The 27,373-nt window shown below is 40.1% G+C and overlaps 1 protein-coding gene across 2 annotated transcripts in view; it reads left to right on the forward strand.

Annotated features, from left to right (window-relative positions):
* Positions 1–26,811, forward strand: part of DYNC2H1 (dynein cytoplasmic 2 heavy chain 1) — a 6,555,988-nt gene extending 6,529,177 nt beyond the window's left edge. For both annotated transcript variants that reach the window (XM_044072582.1, XM_044072581.1), the window contains one exon: positions 26,282–26,811. In XM_044072582.1, the coding sequence (XP_043928517.1) occupies positions 26,282–26,440 (159 nt within the window). In that variant the 3' untranslated portion in view covers positions 26,441–26,811. The remainder of the gene's footprint in view (positions 1–26,281) is intronic.
* Positions 26,812–27,373: the final 562 nt, after the last annotated feature.

Consider the following 27,373-nt stretch of genomic DNA (forward strand, 5'->3'; position numbering starts at 1 on the left):
TGTTCTTCGTGTTGGAAGCATTTCAGGATGCCCTTCCCCTAGGAACAGTGGCTATTTAGACGGACAACATGTCTGTAGTCTGGTACATCAGCAAACAAGGAAGAACCAAATCTTACCCACTTTGTCGAGAAGCCCTCTGAGTTTGTCAATGAGCGATTTCTTCCAACTGCTTTCTCATGGCAGCACATATTCTGGAGAGCTCCAATGTGATAGTGGGCAAGCTGAGCAGAACTATTCTGATACCTCGAGTGGTCTCTCAATCCTGTGCTGACAGAAAAGATCTTCCATCACTGGGGCCAACCTTGCTGTGATCTGTTTGTGGCCCCTGTGAACAAAGGAAGCAGTTGCTTTGCTCTGATCCCCCCTTCGGGGGAGTCACTGAGAGACGCTCTTCATGATTGGCTCCTCGATCTCCTGTATGCCTTTCCTGCAACTCCCCTGATATCTCAGTTTCTAAAGAGAGCCAAGAGGTCGAAGAACACAATAATCCTTGTTGCCCCGTTCTGGCCTCTACAAGTTTGTTTTCCCTTCATTTGGCCTCACCTGTTTCAGAAACCTTGGATTCTGGACCCAGCTCCGGATCTGTTATCTCATCCAGAAGGAATAGTTCATCCAAATCTCCCAACATCTCAAGCTCACTGCGTGGCTCCTCCAATTCCCATGATTACCAGGTATTCTTCTCTTTCCTCTCCCGTTCTTCAAATCATTTTGGTCCATCACAAACCTTCTACTAGGAAACTCTACCAGAGTAAATGGGAACATTTTTCTAGATGGGCTCTTAACAGTGATCTGGATCCTTATACAGTCCCTGTGCATAAAATATTGGATTTTCTGGCTGATCTTTATCAAACTGGTTCTTCAGCCTCTGTCATTCGGGTCCATCTAGCCGCAATATCTAATTTCCTTACTGGTTTCGATGTTTTTTCATTTATGTCACATAAAATTTATAAAGCCTTTTTGAAGGGAATCCTAATGTTAAGACCTCCATTTAAAGAGCCCATTGCTCCATGGGATTTACCACTCTTTCCCCTTTTGAACCATCAGCTATGTGCGACAAAGTTCCTGACTTGGAAAACTTTGTTTTTAGTAGCTGTCACTTCTGCAAGAAGAGCATCTGAAATTCAAGCCTCGTCCTGCAAACCCCCTTACATAATATTTCACAAAGACAGAGTCTCACTCATGACTAATCTTTCCTTCTTGCCAAAGGTAGTTTCAGAATCCAATATCCTCACTTTCCTTAGGTAACCCAGTTTCCAAGGTTACCTTAGCTAAATGGCTCAGAGATTGTATCATGTTTATCTATCATTCTAAGTGACTTCATCCTCCACGCCATGTGAAAGCCCACTCAGCTAGAGCTGTAGCAGCTTCTGCAGTTTTTCATGCCAGAGCTCCTTTGGATGACATTTGTGCAGGAGCCACATGGTCTTCTCATACTTTTGTAACGCATTAGAAATTGGACCAGGTCTCTAGGGGACGTGCATCATTTGGTTTGATTGTGCTTAGGAATATTCTTCCGTGAGACCTCCCAAGAATAAGGTAGGTAGGGACTCTGTCCCACAGTCAAGGATTACGTGAAGATTGACATCATCAGATAAAGAAGTTATGTCTTACCTTAATGTTCCATCTGTGTTGTCGATCTTCACTAATCCTTGACATTCCGCCCCTCCTCCCGGCCTGGGACTCTTAGTGGATTGAATTTCCTTCTAAGACTGGCTTCATAATCGGGAGACAGATCTGGTCTCTTTTTCTTTATTGCTATTTTTACTATCTGTCTGCCACTAATTTAGGCAGACTTGATCTGAGGTGATTTAGAGAGAAGCATTATGGGTAGAGCCTAGCTCGAGAGTTTGGAAGGCGTGAGCTGAAGTAAACGTCCAAGTCGGTTACGGCTCTGAACCGAGCCCACAGTCAAGGATTAGTGAAGACTGACAACACAGATGGAACGTTATGGTAAGACATAACTTCTTTTTTTTCTTTCTTGTGTCCTTCGATAACATTTTCATCTGTCTGATAATAATCAACTCTCTCTCCATGTCCTTACTTTTCCATACTGCTCAGTAATTCCTCCTCATGTCTTTCTGTTCCTCTATTTTGGCAGCAGAATGCTGTATTATTTCTCACCTCCATATATTATTAGAAAAATAGTCAATACTTTGAATTACTGTGTATTAGTTAACTTGACATAGGCTATCCATTTCTGAAAGTGTCTTGCTACTTGCAGTATATATTGTATTTTTGATTGCAATTTATTCTAGTAATATTCTGTAAATGTTTTTCAGTCTGAATTTTATCTGTTGTATGGATTTTCTCCCCTTGTATATAATTACTTAAGATCTACTATAAAATGTTTTTGTATGTATTTTTGTGGAGCCTTTCTCTGCAACATATTGTAAAATATTTAATCTGTTGCAGGATCTTCTACCCCTTGTATATAGTTACTCATCAACTACAGTTTACATGTTTTTGAATCTGTTGTTGAGCTTTTTTTCCCCCAGGCTTCCAGTGAAAGTGGTCCATTGGCTCAGTCGGTCTTTCCCAGTTATGAAAGGACAAATAAAACAAGTAAAAATATATTTGCTGTTGCCTCTGTCTTTCACATTATACATCCAGCAATTGCTTTACACCTGAGGAAAATTTCTCTGACGTTTGCTCATGATTTAAAAATGCTTATGTGGGCACTGCCTCACAAAAATCCTAAACTTCTTGGACTTTTGTATTCTTGGGAGCCATACAGATGTCATCTCACTGTTCCTTTGTAAATTGCTTTTCCAGTCTCTGTTCCTAGTCTTTTATTACATCTTCTGATTTATTCTTATAGTTATGCAATATTGTATATGCCTCACTAATTATCCCTCTTTTAATGGCAGCTTCTTTTCTAGACTCAACTAAAAATGCAAAGCTGGTCTTTCAAAACCTTCTTTTACTATTCTCTGTGTCTATACTCTGATATCACTCCATGGGAGGGAAAACAGTCTGTAACTTGCAGGCCAGTCTTCCCCTTGGCCTTATGTTGTTTATCTTTTTCACCATAGTTATTTGCTCCTAATATATTGGTTCCTTTGGTAATTTTCTCCAGTAAATTCCAGACCCCTCTTGTCTATTTTCTCACTGTTACTTCTGGTGCTACCCTGTAGTCTCCACAAGGATGATTGGGCCCATTTGAGAAGCAGCCATCAGGTGAGCTTATGCCACAGTGTGTAGCCCAAGGCACTCACGTGCTAGTTTTATGCTTGGTGGGAACACAAGGCATGTTTATTGGATTGTATCATTAAGAACTTTCATTTGATATTAGCACTAGACACTCAGTGTAGGCCTGTCTCCATTAAACATCTCCCATGGTATACACTCAGTTGCATGAGGGTTATTGGTCTGCTAGACACCAGAGTAACCTGTTGCTGATTTATCTTTGGCAAATTTGGAGCTTGAACCTTCATTTGGTGTTGTGACCTCCATTTACCTTTGGCTACTCATTTGAATTTGATGCTTTTGAAGCCTTTGCCTCTGTGATGAGTAAGAATATTGAATCTCTGTCCTGCTTGTTACCTTTTTAGATGGTCTTTTAGATGGTCTTTTATTTGTGTATTTCTTATAGCTCATGAGGTCTTGTTTGCTTTGGTCTATATCCTCATTCCCCATCTTTTGGGTTCATTTACAAGTATGTGGTCTAATGGCTCTGTACTGGTGCCTTCACCAGTACAGTGCCATTAGACCCTTGGATATTTCTTTCTTTTGGAGTAAATTTTTAAGGATATTGTCTTTGAAACTTGAAATATCTTTGCTGTATTTATGTTGCTGCCACAAAGCCCAACATGCAATATATGCCGTGGATTGACTGAACAAAATTATTTTCTAACCAGTATAAAGCTAGTGCCTGTATATTCTGTGGCTGCCATTTTCCAAGAGGATGTAGTCTTTTTACCCTGTGCCATCAGATAAAGAGTTAAACTTTTGAGCAGGTGTGGCTTTGAGCACTCTCCTCTACCACATGGAGTTTAGAGCCCTCACCTTTGTAATTATCATTTTACTTTCCAGCCCTTCTTGATGAAGTATGTAGTGGACAAGTTCTGGAGATCTCTTAAGCCTTTGTTCGCTGAGGAGCTCTTCTTGATTTAGTGGGTTTGTAAAGTGTGGACTGACGCAAATGTGAAAATGTCTTTCTACAGTACTGTCATTCACTTTGTACTGCATCAGATGCTTTAAACTTCAGCTGGTTGTCATCATTTTAGTGTCTCAGAATGCATGGGGGAGTTTGGATGCAAAATAAATAAACCTCCATATCTATCTAAAATAATTAAGTGTAGTTATCCTGGAATTCATACAATTCAAAAGCATTCAGAGTGCAGTAGGTGTAAGGATTTAGTCACCAAATACCACTGTTTTATAGCAAAAAAGAGAGATGGGTACCTACTCTTATCTCCCATTCAAGGAGGCTGTGATATACAGTATCGTTTCTTTTTTTTTGTTTGTTTTTCTAAGCTGACCAGTGACTTTCATATTTGCTCTATCCCAGCCAGCCCATACATTGCTTTTGAGTGAGAGCTGGTCATGAAGGCCATCATCCAGGCAGCCATCATAATTATCTTGTTTGACTCTAATCCCCATTGCTCTGAAGTAGCCTGCCATCCATTAATCCCACACTATTGTCTGTGAGTTTGTTGTATGCTACTCTCTCTGAGCCACTTATGGCTAGTATGTACATATTTACAGCTTGTTAGGCACATGTTTCACCCTGCTGCTACATGCTATAGCACCCTTCTTGCCTTGGTGTCAGTCTTAGTGTAGGTCTGGCTGCTCACTTCCCCATCCCCATTTGAGTTGCAGTCAAGACTTTATTTCTTCAGTCATTACTTTATTTCTCCACAGAATGTGCCACACTGTGGTACTCTCAGAATGGGCCTTACAAAATCATTTTTCATTTCAGGCTGGCTACATACATGGCTTGCTTATCACACTGAACAACATTTTCATCAGGAAACCACAACTGTCTTATAAATGGAAACTTTATAAAGGGTGTCTTTGTCTTCTTAAGTCATTTGTTGAGACTGTCTGAGATATTGATCACTTTGCAGTTGAGGAAAAGGTTTAACTACCATAGTTTTGCTTCAGATAAGAATATTCTAAGCTTTGGAGGATATATGCATTGTCCTTTGCCTTGAAAACATCTTGATGCATTGAATTTCTTCTCCTTGACTTAAGATCCTTCTTTAAAGTTAGAGAGGATTTTGTGCAGATTGCCTGAGTGATTCCTATTTTAACATATCAGGCTTAGATGCATGTCTTCTTAGATAAGGTATCCAACAGTGCTCCAAATCTTCCTAACAGTAGAATTGCAAGGTCCTTCAGTCCAACCTGAAATAAAACCTGTTTGCTTGGGGACCTCTCCCTACTTTCACACAGCATTCTTTGTCAAGTAATGCTCTTCACCTTAAAAGCAGCTAGGAAACCTAATGCCAAAAAGTCATATCTTGCATAATGACAACAGCTTTTAGTTTGTTTGGATTTTCAAGAAGTAGAGTCACTTTTCCTCCTGTACTTGACTTGTTAAATTATCAATTCCATTCCTCACAGTCAGAACTGATTAATTCCTTAGTAAAGGTCCACCTGCCAGCTTTGCCTCTGTTAACATACCTTCTCCATTGTCTTCTAGCTTAGCTGTTAGGCCATCCTAGAAATTAGCTTTAGCCCAGCCCACAGTCCATTCTCTTCAGTGCAAAGACAAACTTTAACCTTGGAGCATCTGAAGCTAGCAGCTTTAGTGCACTTAAGTTTCTGTTCTACAACACTATTTTCTTTGATGTTCTTCATGTTTCACTGTTGCAGTCATCACATTTGGATTATCCCTGTCAGGGTAGCCCTCGGCCGGCCCGAATACCAGAGACTTAGTATTTCTGCGTCGCTTGTTGTCATTGAGGACTGACATCAGGTTGTCAGTAGTATAAAGTAAGGCAGCCAGCCAATGCCATTACATCAGTCTTTCTTGCCGTGAAGCCCGAAGTAGAAGCAGTTTGCACGAGTGCCAGTTGGCCACTACCTGAGTTTACATCTACTGATTTGAAGTTGAAGTCTTCTAAACTAAGTACCCCATTAGGAATCCTTTTTTCTTGCACTAACCGATGTCAGAAAAAGTTAATAATTTTCTTGCCTGTGGAAAGCAAATACCACACCAAGACTTCCACTCTTACTGTGTCTCTTGTTTAGGCCCAGAGCACGACGTCCCCCGTTGTCACTTCTGTGCTTTGTTCAACGCCAGAACTATCCGTCGTTGGGCACTTATTGTAGCCTTGAATTCTGATATGGCTTTGGTAAGCCATACAACAGCAGATCTTCTGAAAAAACGTAAAGACTGCACAGGTCCAAACCTACTGACGACGCTTCCGCTAAGCTAGTTGTCAGTCTTCCAGTACTCAGTGAGGCACTTTCACAGCCCCTGATGCCCACTTCAGTTGATTTGCAGGCCGCTGCCGAGACCCTTTTGGAGTCCGGTATGCTGTAAAAGTCAGTGGTTAGGAAGCCAAACCTTCATAACTTTCTTGCTGTTGACGTGCACTCTTCAGTGCAGGTTTATGGTGACCAGCTGGCACTTCTTCAAGGCTGGGCAGATAAGTACCCTGTTGGGGACTACCTTCCATTTTATTAGTTTTTGTGAGGAGAATTTTATCTTTTCTGTCAAAATGTATTGCTAGAGGCAATGGCTAGTGTTTGTGGTGGTTATTACTAAAACAATTAGCTTCAAAACTTAAAATTATAGTCAGGAGGTAGGAGAGACTCTCCAAGGCTCCACTACCTTCTTGTCATGCACTTTTCTCGATATTAAAATGGACCTGACCCCCAGCTCCTCTTTTTTTCCCCTCCCAGGTTTGCAAGAAAAAAAGTTGCACTGGAGTCTCTAGTCTTGAGGCTGACTTTCTCTTCACCTCAGCCACCGATGAAAAACTCGGCTGTGGCCATTTTGAGTACCTTGAACCACTCATCACTTTCTCTTGGTCTTTCTGGTGTTGCCTCTCTACTAATACTGTCAAGCATGCCCTGTGTAGCTGTTCGGCTGTCCTCTTCAGGTAAGGGAGAATCACTCTTGTCAGCATCAGAGGAGAGAGCAGACATTGTTCTTTCACAAAGCTGCTGTTAGAACTTTGAATTAAGGGCAAGGACCGCACTTAAAGTCATTGTTTCCCCAAGTAGTAGATATTGGTTCTTAATGAAGCCATACTGAGAAACATGAATCTCAGGGAAAGGACAAATTTTCAGGGTACTCTTTTTCATGGAGAGTCTCACAGGAAAAGAAAACGTAAAATTAGGCATATTTCTTCACCTCCATTTCCAAGGGCTGACAAGGAGGATTGGCTGTGGTTTTGCTAAATGTTTATTTAAAGCCTTCTAGGCTTTACCTTCTGAGTCTTCCCGACATTTAAAAAGAAGATTCTGCTTTTCAGTGTAAGGAACAGGAATTAGAGTTAGACTGTGTTTCTCAAGTTTCTAATGCACAGAATGGTGAATCAGACTCCTGAGGAAAGTTTTTCTTCAGCTTCCCCAACTAAAAAATATCTTTCTTTAATACTATTGAATGAATAAAAGTTTTTCATTGGAGAAAAACAGAATTTCAGCAAAGATGTAATGATTTGTTGCAGGTGGATTTTCCTTAACCTGCAGCTATTCCTCCTGTGTTGGTAGCATTAGAGGATGCTTTCCGTATAGCCAACCATTTAGCTGACTGTCAGTTTTCTGTCCCCAAGAAGTCTGATAAACTAACTATATAAGGTTCCCCAGATGCATAATTTTCTTTTCACACCCTAGGTCAGGTCCTCATTTTTCTGTTAAAGCCATCATCTGCCAAACATATTTTTTTAATCTTCTGCCAGGCACCTTATGGCAGCCTACCCTTTTCCTTTTGACAAGGATGGTAAAGTCTTTAATAGGTTTGGGAAGAAAGTTTCTATGTCTTCCGTCTCAGCCTTCAGAATAGTGAATTGGCAGACATATGTCCAAGTTCCTGTTGGCTTCTTTTGACAATATGAGAAAGTTAACCGATGACCTCCCTTTTTCAAAGACTAAGACATGCCTGAATTCTTTAATATCTTCTGAGTCTCAGGTAACCAAACAATCTCTAAAATGTTCTTGTGCTGTTTTAAGAGCAGTTGCCACTAGGTCAATTTACCAGATTATGTTAAAGCTGAGCACCTGAATACTCCCCTGGATAATTCAGCATTATTTATCCCCTTTTCTGCTGAAGTCCTAAAAAGATGTGATGAAAGGGGAAAGATAATTCAGGGGATTACCCAAATTTGTAAACCATCCATTCCAAAATTTAATAGAAACTTTTCTAACAGATCAGGCTCCCTTTTATAAGAATCAAAATAAGTAATCTCAGCAAGGCAAAGGCAAACAAAATTTCAGAAAGCAATGGCAGAGAAGTTTAAAAAGGAAGGGAGAGTCCTCTCACAATCAGTAACAATTCAAAACAGACTGATTATATACTCCATCATGCTTTTCCTACTCCCTGTGCTGGCAGTTCAGTAAAACTTTCCCAAAGTCTGTATCTTCACTTTCCACTGTGGCACCATATTACTTAAGCATTTTGGTACTGAGACTCATTTCAAATGACTGTAAGTGGCAGTGGGACTCCCTTCCCCATTTTCAAGGGATTTCTGTGCATCCAACCAATCATAACTCCCTGTTACCTCCTGTAATAGCTCACTACAGGTTGCAGGGCATTCACATTTTGCCATATTTAGTCAATTGCCTATTTTTGCAGATTCTTTTACAGGTTGGCTTAAAAAAATTTTTTTTCTCCATTTAGGATTTCAGGTGAACATTTAGGGTGGCACAGTGGTGCAGCTGGTAGTGTTGTCACCTCACAGCAACACCTCACAGCAAGAGGTTCCCCGGTTTGATTCTAAGCTGGGGTGCCTTCTGTGCAGAGTCTGCATGTCCCCCGTATGTGTTCCTGTGGGTTTCCTCCGGGTGCTCCGGTTTCTTCCCACATTCCAAAGACATGCATTAAGGTGGATTGGACACACCAAATTAGCCACAGGTGTGAGGGTGCATGCGAGTGTGTAGTGTGAATGAACTGTCACTGCAGGGCTAGTCAGCCAGTGATATAAACCTTGGCTCTAGATGATTGTCAATGTTGAAGTGACACCCCAACCTTTGTGCAAAAATGGGAAAAGGGGTTATGGATGGATGGATGGATAGAGAAATCTTCTCTCACTTTGTCTCACAGAATAGTATTTCTTGGATTTCTCCTGGGTACATCTCTCACGAGGACTTTTCTTTCTCAGGGCAAAGTGGAATTTTACAAGGAAACCTTTCTGATATTTTCCTATTTGACTATGGCATCTACAGGGGAATATCTCAAGATTCTGGGTTTCATAATCTGCAATTCTCAGATTAGCTGTGGTAAACTGGGAAATAGCAACTCGGCACAATCTATTTCTGCAAGCTACCTGCCTCTTTTCAAAGTGGTATATTGTTGTAGAGAAGCTGAGCAGGACCAGGACAGAACCCCATGAATGGAAGTTGCATCTGGAGGTTTCCAGGCATTGCTCCAGCTGTGGGGAACACTTCAAGAAGATCTGTTTACCTACATTCACAACAGGAAGAAATTCTTCTCCAAAACTCCATAGACATAGGCCTGGAAAACAGGTGCCTTTTCATTCCCATGAAAGGGAATGTTTCTATCTGCCTTTCAAACCATTCCTATGATAACCAAGGTTTTTCTAATGATTCAGAGGGACTCGCCAACAAATTACACACAGCCACACTCCATGCCTCCATCATACCATACGCAGATGATTCCACTCTCCTCTGTGCCTCACCCTCCCCTGAGACCCTCCACCACCAAACACATTCCTCTTTTGAGATTCACATCTAATACTAAACCCCAATAAGACTCCGCTTATTATTTTCCCACCCACACATCACTCCTCCTATACTATTAACTTTAACATTACCTCCAGTAACAACACTATCATATCACCAGTCAATCACACAAAACCACTTGGGGTTATCATAAACATCCAATTGAAGTTTGACATACATATATCCACCACCACAAAAAAGTGCATAAAAAAACTTGCCATGCTATACAGGAACAAACAGTTCCTAACCGACTCCATCTGAGCCACCATTGCACGTACCCACCTTTTTCCACACACTTACATGCATCACCAATATTCACCAATCCCAGAAAATCAGACCTTGTCATTCTTCAAACCTGTTATAATAAAATTGCCAAATTTGCAACAAATATGCCCCATTGAAAACGTCACTGGACTCCTTTAAAAGCTCTTGATTGGCTGGAACTTCCCAACCTCATTCTTTATAACAATCTTATAACAACCCACAAACTTCTTCACTGCCCTGACAAAATCCCTGCTCTACAAAACCTACTTCACCCAAGCAACAAAGCTAGAATTCTACGGTCAAATCAGAAACTCCTACTAGAGGTAACAGAAACCAGTAACTCCGGTGGCACTTCCCTCTACAGCAACTCTGTTGCTAAGCAGTGGAGCAGCCCCCCCCCCCCAATATCACAACTATAACTATCCTCACCCCCTTCAAAAAATCCATAAAATCCCATCTTCAGCATCTTTGGTTATGTATATGCAACACCCCAGACTAATCTCCTACTAATACTTTAAGCCTACCAATACATATCTCTGTTTCCCACCCCACTACTTCTCCTTCCTTGCTTTAATTCCCAGTATCATTTCTCCTGTTACATCTCTCTGCTTCTCCCTCTGTCATCTTCCTTTCCTATATCCAACTGACTTTATGTACAACACACCTACCAGTGCTATTATTATTTACACCCTTTGAATTACTCCTCTTCCTCTATATGTCTGCAACCTTCCTGCTTACCCTACCTTTAGACCTTACCACCTACTACTCTCTATCAGCCCCTCCACTTTCAACTCATTATTTCCCTATCTACACCTATCCTCTCTCCCCAGAACCTTTCTTATCCAATCTATCATTTATACATATTTCATCCTACCAGCTATTTTATAATGTATATATATATATATATATATATATATATCCCAAGTACTCTGAAGTATTTGATGTCTAAACTCTTTATTAAGGAATTATTTTTCAACAACATTATTAATAGAAAAAGTGTATGGATACTATATATGATTGCATTTAATCTAACTGTATATCAACTGTCTAATGTAATTTTTTACTGTGTACATGGATCTTTTCTCCCCGGGCCTCTGCTGAATAAGGACATGCGTCCAGTCGGACTTTCCCGGTTAACAAATGTAAAATAAATAATAATAAAATAATTGTGGTAACCTCCTTACAACCCAGGCAGCAGTGGCACGCTCTTAGGTTCATAGGTTGACAGGTAGGTACTAGGCTATCGGCCCTGGGGCCTATACAAGCCCAGCCAAAAAAGTACCCTGTCTTTTGCCTCCCAAGAAAATTATTTTCCTGTGCCACTGTCGAGCAGAGCCACAGAGGTGATCCCTGGGGTGAATTTCCCATTTCCCATCCATTCATCAAGATTTTTCTTGAAGAGTGCTAATGAGGAGCTTTGTTTGATATAGATAGGTAGTTTATTCCAGAGTATGGGAAGTCTCTGGGACAGGAATCTATCCCTCCGGCATGTTCTGTTTATTGTGGTGACAAGGTTTAGGTCCCTAGAGCGTGTAGCTTGGAGAGATTGGGATTTCTTTAAGTGGAGCATATCCAGCAGCTCTGGGTTTGACATAGCTTTGTATGTTAGGCAGAGATCACCTCTGAGTAGGCGATATGCGACGGAGTAAAGCTGGAGTTTTTTTAGACGGTCTGCGTAGGGCATCTGTTTGAGGCTGGTAATCCTCTTTGTGAGGTATTTCTGTGGCCTTTCCAGTTCTTGTAGATGTCTTGTGAGGTACATACCAAAAGGGGCGTTGTACTCTATAATGGGTCTAATGAGTGATGAGTAGAAGGGAACAATGAACTCTTTTTTTCTGGATGAGAAACCTTTTGTGATGAGGTGTGCCACGTAGAAGGATTTCCTGACTACTGTGGCAATGTGATTATCAAAGGAGAGACTACTGTCCACCTGTGTCCCAAGGTCTCTTATCACACTTTCGGTGTTAAGTATACTACCACCTATGTTGTAGTTCATGGGTACAGAGTTTTTACCAAAGGGGATGACAATGCACTTTTGGCATTGAGCTTGAGGCCATGGCTTTGACACCAGGCATCTGTCTCAGTGAGGCCCTTTTGTAGGATGTCCACATCGTTAGGAGTTTCGATTATGGCTCCTAGTTTGCAGTCATCTGCGAACTTCGATAGCCAAAGACCTTCTGTGTTAGCCTGTACTTCAGAGAAGTAGATACCAAACAGGAGAGGACCCAGGACTGAACCCTGTGGTACTCCACTTGTCACTGGTCTGAAGTCGGATTTGGAGTCTGCTACTTTCAGAGTGTGGGTTCTGTCAGTGAGCCAGTTGGCAACCCATCTTGTGACATAAGGATTTATATCTAGTTTAGTGAGTTTATCTGTAATTGTAGAGTGGGGGATGGTGTCAAAAGCCTTGGCAAGATCTAGATAGGCTGTGTGAACCACCTTACCCTTGTCTGCGGCTTTGGTGACTGCTTCAAAGAAGTCTGTCAGGTTTAGGAGACATGATCTGCCTTTTACAAACCAAAACTGGGTGGGATCCAGAGTTTGGAGATTACCAATGTCTTTGTTTATAAGTTCCATGATGATACATTCCATGGCCTTGCAGACCAGGCTCGTCAGGCTAATGGGGCGGTAGTTCCCAGGGTCCGTGGTGCCTCCCCCCTTGTGGAGTGGGATAACCGTTGCTGGGCGCCATTCAGCAGGCACAAAGCCTGAGGTGAGGCTATGATTGAACATGGTACTTAGGTGGGGTGCCAGTTCGCTCTGTAGTTCATGTAGAATGCAGCCTGGGATGTTGTCCAGTCCCATGGATGCTGTGTTCTTGGCTTTGGAGAGTGTGGTTTTTACCTGTGCAGCCGTGATTACAGGAACTTTGCATTCTTCCGGTATAGAGATGGGCTCTTTAGAGGGTGTGGGGGGGGGAGTTAGCACTGAAACTATCTGCCAGGATGTTGGCAATATCATTTGGGTCTGTATATTTAGTGCCATTGTGCTGTAACTCAGAGCAGATCTGAGTGTTGCCATTGAGATTCTTGACATAGCTATAGAATGCTTTGTGGTTGTCTTTAGACTCAGTGGTGATTTTGTTTTCGTAACTAGCTTTGGAGGATTTTATCAGGGATCGCAGCTTCTTACTGAGGCTGACCAGGGAGCTCCTCCACTCGTGGGATTTTACTCTCTTTTGCAACAGTTTCTTCCTTTCTGTTGTACAGTTTGTTTATGGCACGGGACTACCAGATTGGCTTCCTTTTTTTGGAGGATAGCGTCTTGGTTCTGTTTGGGATAGCACGATCCATGCACTCATGTAAGTGCTTATAAAGTGCAGTTGTGTAGGATTCAGTAGTCGTAACTGTATTGTCCATCTGCATGGGTGTCATGAAGTTCACCACTTCTGTCTTAAGAAACATGAAGTTGGCTTTGGAGAAATTTTTTTACCATGGTTTCCTTAATGAGGGGTGGAGGCAGGATGTGGATATCTAGGGTAATTAGCTTATGGTCGGATCGGACCAATGAGGCGTTGACTTCAGGTGTGGAACACCGGTCACTCATATTGGTAATGACTAGATCTAGGATATTGTTGCCCCTTCTTTTGAAAATGACCAAAGTCAATTAACATAAGTTTCCTCATAGGATGGACTTAATCACACAGGATGGGAGTTGTTTGATAAACGGATGGGGATTGTTTGATAAACCTCAGTGTTCAATTTCTTCATCTCATTGCCTGAATGGCAAGAAGGGTTCTAGGTGTGTGCCTCCTACTAAATCTACTCAGACTCCTGCCTCCAGAAGCTTTGTTTTCAGCCCTGATGCAGTACCTGAATTCTGACTGAAAGTATTAACATCTTTACACAAAAATTTAGTCCTGAGTTAGAACTGCTTATATGCACACCCCAGACAGACACAAGTCTGGTTAACAGCAGAAAAAATGATACTTCTTTTTAAGAGAGAACCTGTAATGTATCCTAAAAACTATAGATCAATAACTTGCCTTCTGACGATGTATAAACTGCATACTGGATTTGACACTGACAGAGTTTATAGTCATTTAAAAGAAAACTCAGTCATGACAATGGAGCAAAAGGATAAAAGAAAGTCATATGGAACAAGGGATAATTTGTTCTTAAATAAAGTCATAATGGAGAATTGTAAAATGGGGAAAAATCTAAGTATGGCATGGATAGATTACAAAGAAGTATTTGACAGCATCCCACATTCATGGATAAAGGTGTGCTTTACAGATGTATAAGAAACACCTTACATTAATCAATTACATTATAGTCACCATGAAACAGTGACAAACCAATTTGCAGCTAAGCCATGATAAAGGACAAATCCATAGGAACAAAAATATTGAAAGGGGTCTATTCCAAGGTGAATATTTAGGTTATGGTTACAGTTTGGATCCCAGACAACAACAGTGTAAAGGCTTCTCATCTTCTTTTTGTGGATGATTTAAAACTGTATACTTCATCTGATGAGAAGCTGAAAGTACAACTGAAAGTGGTCAAAACATTCTCAGATTATATAAATGTCATTTGGTCTTGATAAATGTGCAAAAACGTCATTTAAAGCAGAAAAGCTGCAGCTCCAAGAAAGTATCAGTCTGGGACAGAAATGTGATACAAATGAACTTGAGCTGGAGAAAGTGTATAAATATTTGGGAAATGATGAAGGATCAACAATAAAACATGAACAAATGCAAACAAAACTCAGTAAAGAATATTTTACAAGACTAAAATTAATACTGAAAACAGCCCCGACATCTAGGAATGAAGTCCAAGCTATAAACCAGTTTGCTCTTCCTGTTCTGATTTACAGTTTTGGGGTGATTGACTGGCCCCAAAAGGTATTGGATCATTTGGACAGGAAAACAAGGAAACTGCTTAACAAAAATCAGTATATGCCATGGTTATTACTTGTTCTGAAGGAGATATGGGCCTCCTTGAAATTGATTACATGTATTGATCTGCAGTTGTAGGACTGCATGCATATCTGCTGACCTCATCAGATCCAAACATAGTGAAAGTTTTGAAATGTGAAGAGAACAACTCTAGGATAAGTCTAAATCTCAAGATGCAGGCACTTGATGCACTCCTCAGCATGGAGAACATCGACGTCTGTGCAGTAACTGAAACCTGGTTCAAGGCTCCTGAGAGCACCCCAGCGCTACCAGGCTATACCTCGAATCATGCTTTTCGGCCCCAAAACCCGGGCCGAACCACAAAGGGAGGGGGAGTGTCCATATTCATAAAGGACACCCACACCTCCAGGTTAGTAGCAACACATGAAGCATCAGAGACCATACAGGTGCAACTAACCATAGGCAAAACTGCTATACAACGGGTAGCATGTTACAGACCACCCTCCCAATCTCAAGAACCCCACTCAGCCTTCCTGAAGACATTGGAGGATATGAATGTATCACAAAATACCATCATACTGGGAGACTTCAACTACCCAAACATAGATTGGGTACATTATTCTAGCCCTAATACCCTAGCCCAAAGGTTCCTGGAATTCATAAATTCAAATGCATTGGAACAACTAGTCACCTCTTCCACTAGGGGAGATAATATACTAGACCTGATCATCACAAACATGGGGACAAAATGCTCCACACCGGAAGTATACCCCTCACTAGTGAGATCTGACCACAAACTAATCACCCTGGATAGACATATCCCACCTCCACCCCCAGCACAAAAGACCACAGTGAAAAACTTCTCAAAAGCAGACTTCACTCTTCTTAAGACTGAGATGGTATCCTTTAAGCCCACTGTGCCAGTGGATACCACATCCCACAATGCCGAATCCTTCACAAATGCTTTCTATGGACATCTCCAAGAATGCATGGATCATGCAATCCCAAACAAATCCAAGTCCCTCTCCACCAAATGTAAGCGTCCTGTCTGGTGGACCTCAGCCATAAACAAATTGTATAACAAAAGAAGGAAGCTACTGCACGTCAGAGCGAAATCCCATGAAGGGAAGACATCTCTGATCAACATTAGCAGAAAACTACGTTCTCTCATAAAAACATCCAAGGCAAACTTTGAGAGAAAAATCACTAAGGACACTAAAGATAACCACAAAGCCTTCTTCAGCTATGTTAGAAACCTGGGCGGAAACCCTCAGATATGCTCAGAGTTGGTTCACAACAACAAAAAATACACTGAACCCACAGATATTGCTAACATTCTGGCTGACAGTTTCAGTGCAAATTTCTCACCTCCTTCATCCCCAAAAGAAGAAATACTTATCCCAGCTGAATGTAATCTCCCTGTCATCTCAGATGTCCAAGTGAGAACCACCCTAAACAAAGCAAAAAACACAGCATCAATGGGACCTGACGGTATCCCGGGGTGCGTGTTACGTGAACTCCAAGAGGAGCTAAACCCACACATAAAAATGCTATTTAACCTTAGCCTTACTTCGGGATATGTACCTGAACACTGGCGTACAGCAACAATGGTCCCACTCCACAAGGGGGGGTGCCTCTACAGACCCTGGAAACTACCGCCCCATAAGCTTGACTAGCCTGGTCTGCAAAGCTATGGAAAGAATCATTATGGAACTCATAAACGGAGACATAGGGGACCTACAGACGCTTGACCCCACCCAGTTCGGCTTTGTAAAGGGCAGATCCTGCCTTTTAAACCTGGTTGACTTTTTCGAAACAGCCACTAGAGCCATTGATGAGGGCAAAGCAGTCCATACAGCATACCTGGACTTGGCTAAGGCCTTTGACACAATACCCCACTCAGGCATCATAGATAAGCTAAACAGCTTAAAAGTAAACCCTTATGTCACTAGATGGGTTGCAAACTGGTTAAAGGACAGAACCCATAAAGTTAAAATCGCTGGAGCAATGTCAGACTCAAAGCCAGTCACAAGTGGTGTCCCACAGGGATCTGTCCTGGGACCCCTCTTGTTCGGCATTTATTTCTCAGATGTTAAAGCAAACATGGGAGGGCTGTGGCTGACAAAGTTCGCAGATGACTGCAAACTAGGCGCCATAGTCGATACACCAGCAGATACACACATCCTACAAAAAGGCCTCACTGAAACGGACAACTGGTGCCGTAGTCACGGCCTTAAACTAAATGCCAAAAAATGTATAGTCATCCCTTTGGAAAAAACAAAGTACCTACAAATTATCACATAGACAGCAACCCACTGAGTACGGAAAAAGTAATCAGAGACCTAGGGACCCAAGTAGACAGCGACCTCTCAGTTGACACCCACGTTGCCAAAGTGGTTAGAAAAACATTCTACCTTGCACACCTCATCATGAAGGGTTTCACATCCAGATCCAAGGATGTCATTGTACCCCTATATTCCTCCCTCATCAGAGCCATGATTGAGTACAATGCCCCATTTGGTATGTACCTCACCCGGCACTTGCAACAGCTGGAGAGACCACAAAAGTACCTCACCAATAGGATCAAGGGTCTCCAACATATGTCTTATTCTGCCAGACTAAAGAAACTTCAGCTCTATTCAGTAGCATACCGCCTGCTCAGAGGTGATCTCTGCCTGACGTACAAGGCCATGTCCAATCAGGATCTGATGGACGTGCTCCACCTCAAAAAATCCAAATCCATCAGGACCATGAGAGCTAAAGACTTAAACCTCGGCACAAGTATGAATAGGACATGCTGGAGGGATAGATTCATAACCCAGAGGCTTCCCATGCTTTGGAACAGGATCCCAGTTCGTATTAGGTAGAGCCCCTCACTGACTCTCTTCAAGAGAAATCTTGATGGGTGGATGGGAGATCGTAAGTTTACCCCAGGGGTCACATCTGTGTCACTGCTAGACAGGGGCACAGTAAACTAATTCTATTATATAAGGGGACCTTCACTGTGTCACTACTAGACAGAGGCACAGTATTCTAGATTTATTCTGTACATTTTTGTACCATTTCATGGGGTGGCAGAAGCCACATCACTATGGCTAGGCTTACAAATGCCCCAGGGCAGATAGCCTAGTACTATACTATGAAACTATGAAACTATAACTTCCCGCTTAGTTTACCAGCAGTATATCTGGCAGCAATTGTATGTGCCAAAAAACAAAAGAAAGAATATAAGGAAAGGCTCAGATGAGCAGACAAAAAATGTGGAAAAGGCATAAATATAGGTGCAAGTACAGAAAACTGTTGGAACAACCTCATGTCAATCAGGGTCTGACACAGGAATGGTTAAGGAGAGATGAATTCAAACCAAAAGATGAAAGGTTAATATTAGTGCCCCAGGATAGTGGACTATGCACACATTAGTTTACAAGGTCTGTTTAAACATATGGGATTAACAGATAAATGCATGTTTTGTAAAACAGAACTGGAAACAGTCGCAAATTTTGTTGCCAGGAGTGATACACTAATGGAAGAGGGCCTGTATAGTGAAAGACATAATAGTGTAACAAGACTGATCCACTGGGGATTGTGCAAACATTACAGTATTAAAGTAGCTTATATCGCATGTGATTACTCAACTGTTCAAAAAATAGATGCAAAAAAAAAAAACAGATGTAATAGTCCATGAAAGAAGACAAAAGTAGCACAGTGTCTTAAGTATAAATAGAAAATCATAAAATACCAGGATTTGCCAGCAGAAATGAGAGCAGTGTGGAAGAAGGATACCTAGACAGTTCCAATACATGTAATGCTGTATGAATTGCAGAAGGAGTCATTTCTGGGCACATTGCAGGTGCTGTGAAGAGCACTTTTGAATAACATTAAAGATCAAAATAATGCTAATTTCACAACTTTAATCATACTTTGACTTAGAAATGGGATCCATTCTTGTCATGGTATTAGAAACCCAAAAGACTTGGAGAAATTAAATGGCAAGAATGGAGGTTCCTTTGGTTTTCTCTCATTTGTGTGATCTGCTCCATGCTGACTTGGCAAACTCTTTAGTGAAAGCCTACCTGTCAGCAATTTCTGCTTGTCTGCCCTTGAATTGTCCTTTGCCTCTAGGTTTGATTTCAAGCAATTCCTTAAAGGTGTCCTTCATATCATGCCTCCCAGGAAGCCTATTCCACCTCCATAAGACCTCAGTTTTGTACTTGAAAAATTAAGCCTGCTTGCTCAGCTTCCTTGCAGCATTGTACTTGAAAGACTGTTCTGCTTTTGGCTCTTACTTCAACCAAGAGAGTGTCTGAATTTCAGGCTCTCATGGTTATTCCTTCTTTTTTGGCTTTCCTTAAAGACAGGTTGTCTCTTTGTACTAAACCTTATTTTATGCCCATAGTGGTCAATGAGTTGTCCATTAATCAGTATAATCATCTTCCTTACTTTTTTCCTTCTGCAGAGTCTGCCATTCTGAAGGTTTTTCACACCTTGGATTTGCAAAGACAGCTCCGATATTATTTAGATAAGACTAAAGTTTTTCATAAATCAGAACAGCTTTTTGTTTCTTTTCATCCCAGGACGTTGGGGTTGGCTATTTCTAAGCAAACCATTCCCTCCTGGATTTCTGAGGCCATTTCCTTTTGTTATCTTTTCAAGGAAAGTGTCTTTCCTATTCTGTAAAGGCACATTCTACTAGGGCAGTTGCCTCCTCTGGTGCCTTTTTCAATGGTCTGGATACCATTTCTATCCTTAAGGCTGCTACTTGGTCCTCTGTTCATACCCTCATTAAACATTTCAAACTGGATGTTGTTTCCAGGGCCAGAGCAGGCTTTTGCCAAGGTTATCCTGTATGGGTTTGTGGAGGGTTCTTCTCTGCCGTCCTCCTCCCCGGCACCCTCTTGAGCTCTTGTTATTTCCCCTAGGTGAATAATACTGCAGCAGTGATATGGAAGGACATAGTACAGTTGTGTAAAATCTTACCATAACAGCATATGCCTTCTCTTCATTGTTGCAGTATTCGGTCCTCCCCCCCTCTGTCCTGTCTCTTGCCTTGTGTTCTGGTTGCCTTCTTGGTCAAGGGGCCCTTCTACCATCTTTGTTTTCCCTTCTGGATCCACATGTTCCTGTTTGTCCCTGAGGGTATTCTGTTCCTCCTGGCGCTTTTTCATTTTTGAGCACTTGCGTCTGTACGGCAAAGTGACCCTTGCAAGTATGGCATGTGCACGGCCCCAAAACACTAACTAGCAAATTCAAAAACAAAAGGCCAGCACTCAGTAGTGAAGAAAATATCCTCTATTTATTGAAACGTCCTTCAAAGCAAAAAAACAGATCGGTTTTGGCATGAAACTTACTAAGCCTTCATCAGTGTAAACAGAGAATACATTTAACATGCCCTTTTATACAACATGTATTGTGGAAGAGCCCTACTGATTGGTTGGCTGTAATTGTTCATTAAGCCCTGTGGAAATAAACCCCCCAGTTTGATAATCCATTTCTTTTCTTTGAAATTAAGTATATTGTGCCAACCAGGTTTATTAACCCTATCACCAATGATTCTATCAATAATGGTAAACCTAAGATTCGCTGTGTTGTGTAACAAAGTATGTTTGTAGAGTGCATTAGTGAGTTTTTTCAGTCTAATATCACTCGTGTTCTGATATACGTAATCTGGCTGGTAGAGAGGTTTGTCCTATGTAAAAGGCTGAGCAGGAACATGTGGCTAGGTATATAAACCAATCCGTGCTACAACTGGCCAAAAATGTAACATCAAAAAACGTTCATGTTTCTACTGGTAAAGTGTTTGAACTTAGCCATCCTTGGACAGTGTACACAATTTGCACCCATATAAAAAATCCCCTGTGATTGTACGTTGAGATTTAAAACTGATTGAAGGAAAAGCCTTCTTGTAATGGCTAAAGCGGGACCCAAGAATTTTGTCCCTACAAAAGGAAAAGATACATTTATCTTGTAAAATCTCTGATAGCCTATGATCAGCTAACAGTATATTCCAGTTTTTATTAACACAAACCAATAATATGTTGGTTTTACGTCCATAAGTTGTCTCTAATCTAATGTCAGAATGACTGAGACGTGGTTGTTCTTTATAGACAAGTAAATCCTTCCTATCCACCCTAGTGACCCAATTACGTGCTGTCAAGATGGATAACCTCTGGCCTTGAACCTGTTGGTAAGGTCCTGTTTGAAATATTCATATCTGTCAGGATTAGAACAAATCCATTTCATACAGAGGAATTGCGATTTGGGGATGTTGCATATAATATGTGGAGGGTGAAAACTAAAGGCATGTAGAAGTGACTTATACCAAGGGGCCTTTCTACCATCTTTGTTTTCCCTTCTGGATCCACATGTTCCTATTTGTCCCTGAGGGTATTCTGTTCCACCTGGGGCTTTTTCATTTTTGAGCGTTTGCGTCCATACATCACCTTTATGCCCTACATTGTGAGTGGGGAGAATACATGTGATATATGACACCTATAAGAGCTGAAGGCTTTGGTCTACTAGCAGACTTTGGGCAATCCTTGGCAGGAAATCCCTTAGGTGAAGAATACTACAACAGTGAGGAGAAGGACATCTACTGTTACGATAAGATTTTACACAACTGTACTTTCACATACCACACAGATACTCTATACACAGGAAAAAAGATACTGCAGGTACAGAACAAAAATTGTGAGGGATACAAACCAGGTGCTTGTTTAGTTTATGGGAGAAAGACACAATCTTTACTCATAAAACTGACTTTAAGTAGTTAGCACTAATACATTTCTTATATTATAAGAAGTATGGAAATGTATTAACGTTAATCATCTAAGTTGTTTTCATGGAACAGATGCCATGACCACCATGTCTTTCTTCAAGAATATCTTTATCCTACTGAAGGATATTTTTCTTAGAACTGTGAATCAGTCATTTGGATGGGTGTTCATGCAATAAGTAAACTTTACAGATTAAACATGCATTCTAATACCAGCGCTGGCTTGGAATACCAGTAGTGCAAAGCATTTTCTCCTAACTGTCCCAACAACTTGCTCCTTGACAAGGCTGACACATGGCTGGGACCTTTGTCCATTTGTTATATTGCTCCAAGTCTTTTCTTTAACAAAGTATATTTGTCTGAAGTGCTAGTCATAGCAATAGAACTTTTTAAAGTAAGAGGGAGAAACTATTGCATGGCACCCACCCACTCTCTCCTGATAGTCCCTTTTGCATCGGTGGTGTTTATTCTGTATCATGATGAGTTTCACTGTTAGTCTTTATTAATTAACATTCTTACTGGAGGAAGTAAAATATATATTTTTTCATATAGTAATGTGAGCTGCTGGTCTAAGTGCCACAACAGAGAAAGACTGATCTTGTCACATTTGTATGACATAGAGCCATCCATCTACAACCCCTTTTTCCCATTTCTGCACATGGGGTTGGGGTATCAACTCAACAGCGAGAATCTTCTAGAGCCAAGGTTCACATCATTAGGTATCTAGCCTTGCTGTGATTGTCCTTGCATGACACACACTCACACGCATGGCCAATTTAGTGTGTCCATTCCACCTACTCCATGTCTTTCTAATGTGGGAGGAAACCGGAGTGCCCAGAGGAAACCCACACAAACACAGGGAGGACATGCAGACTGCACAGGAGGCATCCCAACCAAGAATTAAAAAAGATAAGTGGAAAAACAGACAGCTGAATGTAAAGGGAATCTCCTTGTGTTAGTGTTGCTAGATTGTTGCTCTTGAAGATTTATTACTGTGATGAGTACCCAAGACAGTTGTGATTTCTCTGATAATTACGCAGGTTAACATACACTGCAGCCTCCATAGTAATGGCATAGTAACTTTTGGGGATTTTTTTTTTTTTTTTTTTGTGAAATATGAGTGCAGTACTTATAGCAGGGTGCAGAGTTAGGACTGAGCAAGGTCCTCTGCTTATAGCTGCTGTATTTAAAACTGTTGCTAGCACTGAGCAAAGGACAGCTTCCAGAGGCACAAGCTGTTAGGAGTGAAGGAGTGATTGGCAGCTCCTGAATGTGCAGGAGTGCAGTACCAGCATTTTTTTATCAAACCATTAGGATATTGTGCTGCATAAAAATCTTATTGTATGTATTTGTCCTTTGATGACCAGGAAAGTCTAACTGAGCCAATGGCCCATTTTCATCAGGGGCCTGAGAAGAAAAGCTCCACAACAGATGCAAAAACATTTAGACAGTAGTTGAGTAATTATATACAAAGGGAGAACAGCCTTGAAATAGATTAAATATTTTACAGTGAGTTGAGGAGAAAGTTACCACAAAAATACACATAAAAACCTTTTACAGTAGCTGATAAGTAATTATATACAAACCAAATGGTAAAAATGTCACACAGAGAAACCATTCAGTAAAAGCTGCAAGAAAAACTTAACCAAACTAGAGTTTTCGCTGTGTGATACCTTAAAACTGGTATGGAGGTCCATGGGAAATATGCAAATAACCCCTTAGGGACTTCAAGTGTTTCAGCTACATGGCTTCTGAACGTCCATGACTTTTTTTTAACTTTTTAGAATGTTTTTGTGGTTACATTCAAGCCAATAAAGCCAAACCCCACTAGTTCTGGACATGTTTCGTCTTTTTTTTTTTTTTTTTTTTTTTTTTTTTTTACACCTTGTCAACACAGCATAAGTGGATAGTTTGGCTATACTTTAGAAACACTGGGTCTTTAAACCCAGTTAATGCCTATAAAGATTAAGGTGCTTGCAAAATATTCCAACTTAACATTCAAACCAAAGCCAAAGTGTGAAAGGTCACACAGACAAACCATTCAGTAAAAACTGCAAGAAACATTTAACCAAGCTGGAATTTTCACTGTGTCATACCTTAATCCTCAGCACAGGATCTCCTTAAGGGGTTATTTGCATGTATCCTGTGGGCTTCTAGTACAGGAGGTTTAAGGTATCATACAGTGAAAACTCTAGCTTGGCTGAGCTTTGCTTGCATTATTTAATTATATTTAAGGGGAGAAAATCACTGCAACAGATAACTACACAAACAGATTGAAATGTGAAAAGTTATTTAAAGTAAGAGTCCAGTCTTGTACTTACTGAAGCTGCCGAATGTGGCTCTGTGTTAGTGCCTAGTAGAAATAAAAGTCTCAGCAGCTTCTGAAGCCAAAGTCTGATTAGCTGCTGCTTTTAGTGCCTTGTAAAAACAGTCTGATTAGTATGCATAAACTTTGCAGACTATTAACATTTTAAACTTTGCCAAGTACTATTGAAATAACTTGTCTATATAACAGACAATATACTGTACAATACTGTACAGTTTGCAGGGTTTACTGTTTCAGATTTACAGTTTTCAGACAATACAAATGATGATCTCCAGTACTTAGCTCTAACATGAAATCAGATCTAACATCATACACTTTTAATGTCCTTTTTATATGTTCTTCTGCACCTTCTGGATATTGTTCATGAGAACAGTATGTTGTTTAATACCTTTGGAATTTGCAGTCTGTTACTTTGGTATTTTCTGGTGTCATACAGTCTGTTCTGTTTCAAGGTGAATAACTTTAGGGAGTCTTTTTTACTGTGAATGTTTCCATATGAAAGCAGTTTTCTCATACTTCCTGCACCTGTGTCTCAGGAAATTTCTTACTGTAATTTTCATTGAAGCTTGTACCAAACACTGAACATTCAGATGAATGCCTTTTTTAAGGTGTTATCCTTATCAGCATTTTTCTCAAGCTGTACCAGACCCTCATGTTACATTTACAGATGAATTATGTTTCTAGTTTAACCCTTTAATATACATTTTAGCAAACAGAAATGCATCCATTTAACTGACTATATTATCCTACATATATTCTAGCAGACAGAAGTGTATATGCAGCTAACTAGCAAACAGAAGTATACATGCACTATTATTTTCACTACACACACACACACATATGTGTGTGTGTGTGTGTATAGATATATATATATCTATATATATATATCTATATATATATCTATATATATATATATATATATGTGTGTGTGTTTATGTATATATATATATATATATATATATATATATATATATATATATATATATATAATTAAACAGAAGTATATGCATTGTAATAAATGTCTAAATATATACATATATATCTAACAAAATGCATGTACAGAAATATTACTAGGATAAACTGCGATCAAGAATACAATATGTACTGCAACTAGCGAGACACTGCAGAACTGGATAGCCTATGTCAAGTAAATTAATACATAGTTATTCAAAATATTCTCTATATTTCTAATAATGTATGGAGGTGAAAAATAAAAGTTTTCTGCTGCCGGAATAGCATGAGGAAGAGCAATGAGCAGGAGGGAAAAGTAAGGACATGGAGAGAGAGTTGATTATTATTAGAAAGATGAAAATGTTATGGAAGGACACGAGAGAGGAACTAAATAGTAGTAAGCGTTGGATGAAGAGGTAGAAGAGCATATATTAGTAGTATTGTATCATTGAAGTGAGAGCTTCTTTTGATGTTAGGCCATTACTACCTGCTAATATAAGGAGGTATTAGTGAATATAGAGTGAGAAAAGCATATTTTTATTGAGAGGGTGGTCATGCATGTGTTTGCCGATATGGCATTGGGCTGAAGTAGTGAAATAAATATTGTGGGAAGAAATAGCCAGGGAATTGTTATGGCTAGGCTTGTATAGGCCCTAGGGCTGATAGCCTACTACCATCCTATTTTCCTATAAAAACTGTGTGATATTTTAACAGTTTTAACTGTACTAAGTTTGTTACACTTGTAGCAAGCAGTTTGCTTCAGTTTCAGAGCAGACAAACTTTTCTTCTGCCTGTGTTTGGCTCCTCAACTTTGTACTGAGGGAGTTCCAGATTACACAGCTGTTATTCTGCTTATATGTGCTGAACAGCTCAGCAGTTTGTCCTTTTAAGTGCCTTCAGTTTTACATGTTCTGAAGTTTAATAATTTAAAACGTGGTATATGTGACTAAAGACTTGTGACATTTACGAGCAGCTAATGTGATGTAATATGGTGTATGTTACCTAGATTGAATTCTTTGAATATGTAAGCTTAAAAGGCAGATTTATTTACACATAATTGTGGGTTAAGGTGTGGTAGTTGGAAGCTGGCACTGCAGTTCAAGAATAAGGTAAGTGGCAATTGAAAAGAGGTTAGAAAGTAAAATAAATGAGTAAAAACCAGTCCTGCAGTCTTGTTCAAGATCACAGCTTAGCTTTCTTATATTAACTATTTCCTTTTTTAACAATGTGGCTTGTTGATGTGTTTGGTTCCTAGAATGCCAGTGGACCATATTCCCCTTATGATTGTATATCACTACCTTTATACACCAGTGCAGAAAGGGATCGGCTTGTGACCAATATCAACATTCCTTGCGGAGGCAACCAAGACCAGTGGATTCAGTGTGGCGCTGCTTTATTTTTAAAGAATATTTAACTAGATATTGCTAGAATATAAAGGCAGTTTACAGACAAAACAAAATGATTTTCATGCAGTACCATTATGTTTGTTTTAAGTAATACTGTATTTGTGAAATAATTCTTTTCAGAAATTATTTTTTACATGTTTCATGTAATTTTAAGGAACTATTTATTTTCATAGTTTTAGTTTCAAGAGAAGAAATGTTTTAAAATATTGTCATTCAATAGACATATTACATCATAAAGAAAGACAAATTAATGTGTGGACCAGTTGATTTCTAATTGTAAATATAAAATATAGAATTTCTAAGAATATGCCCCATAGCAGTTTATTTTTGTATTTGTCTTGCTGTTTTTTGGGATTTAAGAAATACTTCAGATAAAAGATTGTTGTTACTGTTCCAATAAAATTATTTTACTTTCATCCACATGCTTATATTGTCTTTTGTGATTTCTCTGTCAGGCTTGTGTTTATCATGGCATGAGGACACTATTGAAACTTGATTTGTTTTATGTTGATAATCCAGTACTGAGCTATGAGGAACAACAGGGCAGTTTCACTGGGCCTAAGGTCGTCCACTTTATTCTCTCAAAAGGAGACAGGACACCATATTAGATTTACAGTTCTCAAGTTACAGTTCTTAACCATGTTCATGGAAGTCCATAAGTTCTTCCAGAATTTCCATTTCCCTTAATACAGAAGCATAAATCCAGATTAAGACATCTGTAGTAGCTGTCGTCTTATAACATCACTCACTATACTTAGCAGAGGATAGCATCAGCATGACACGTTATTAGTAGATCACCACTTATTTTTCAGTTTGTACATAAACACACACATACAGACCCACAATGTGTGTATGTGTGTGTGTGTGTGTGTGGGGGGGTTACATTCAAGATATACCAGTTTAAAAAAAGCATACAGTGTACACACACACACACACACACA

Source organism: Protopterus annectens, chromosome 5.part0 (assembly GCF_019279795.1).
Source record: "Protopterus annectens isolate FY-2018-M chromosome 5.part0, PAN1.0, whole genome shotgun sequence".
NCBI classification, from domain to species: Eukaryota; Metazoa; Chordata; order Ceratodontiformes; family Protopteridae; genus Protopterus; species Protopterus annectens.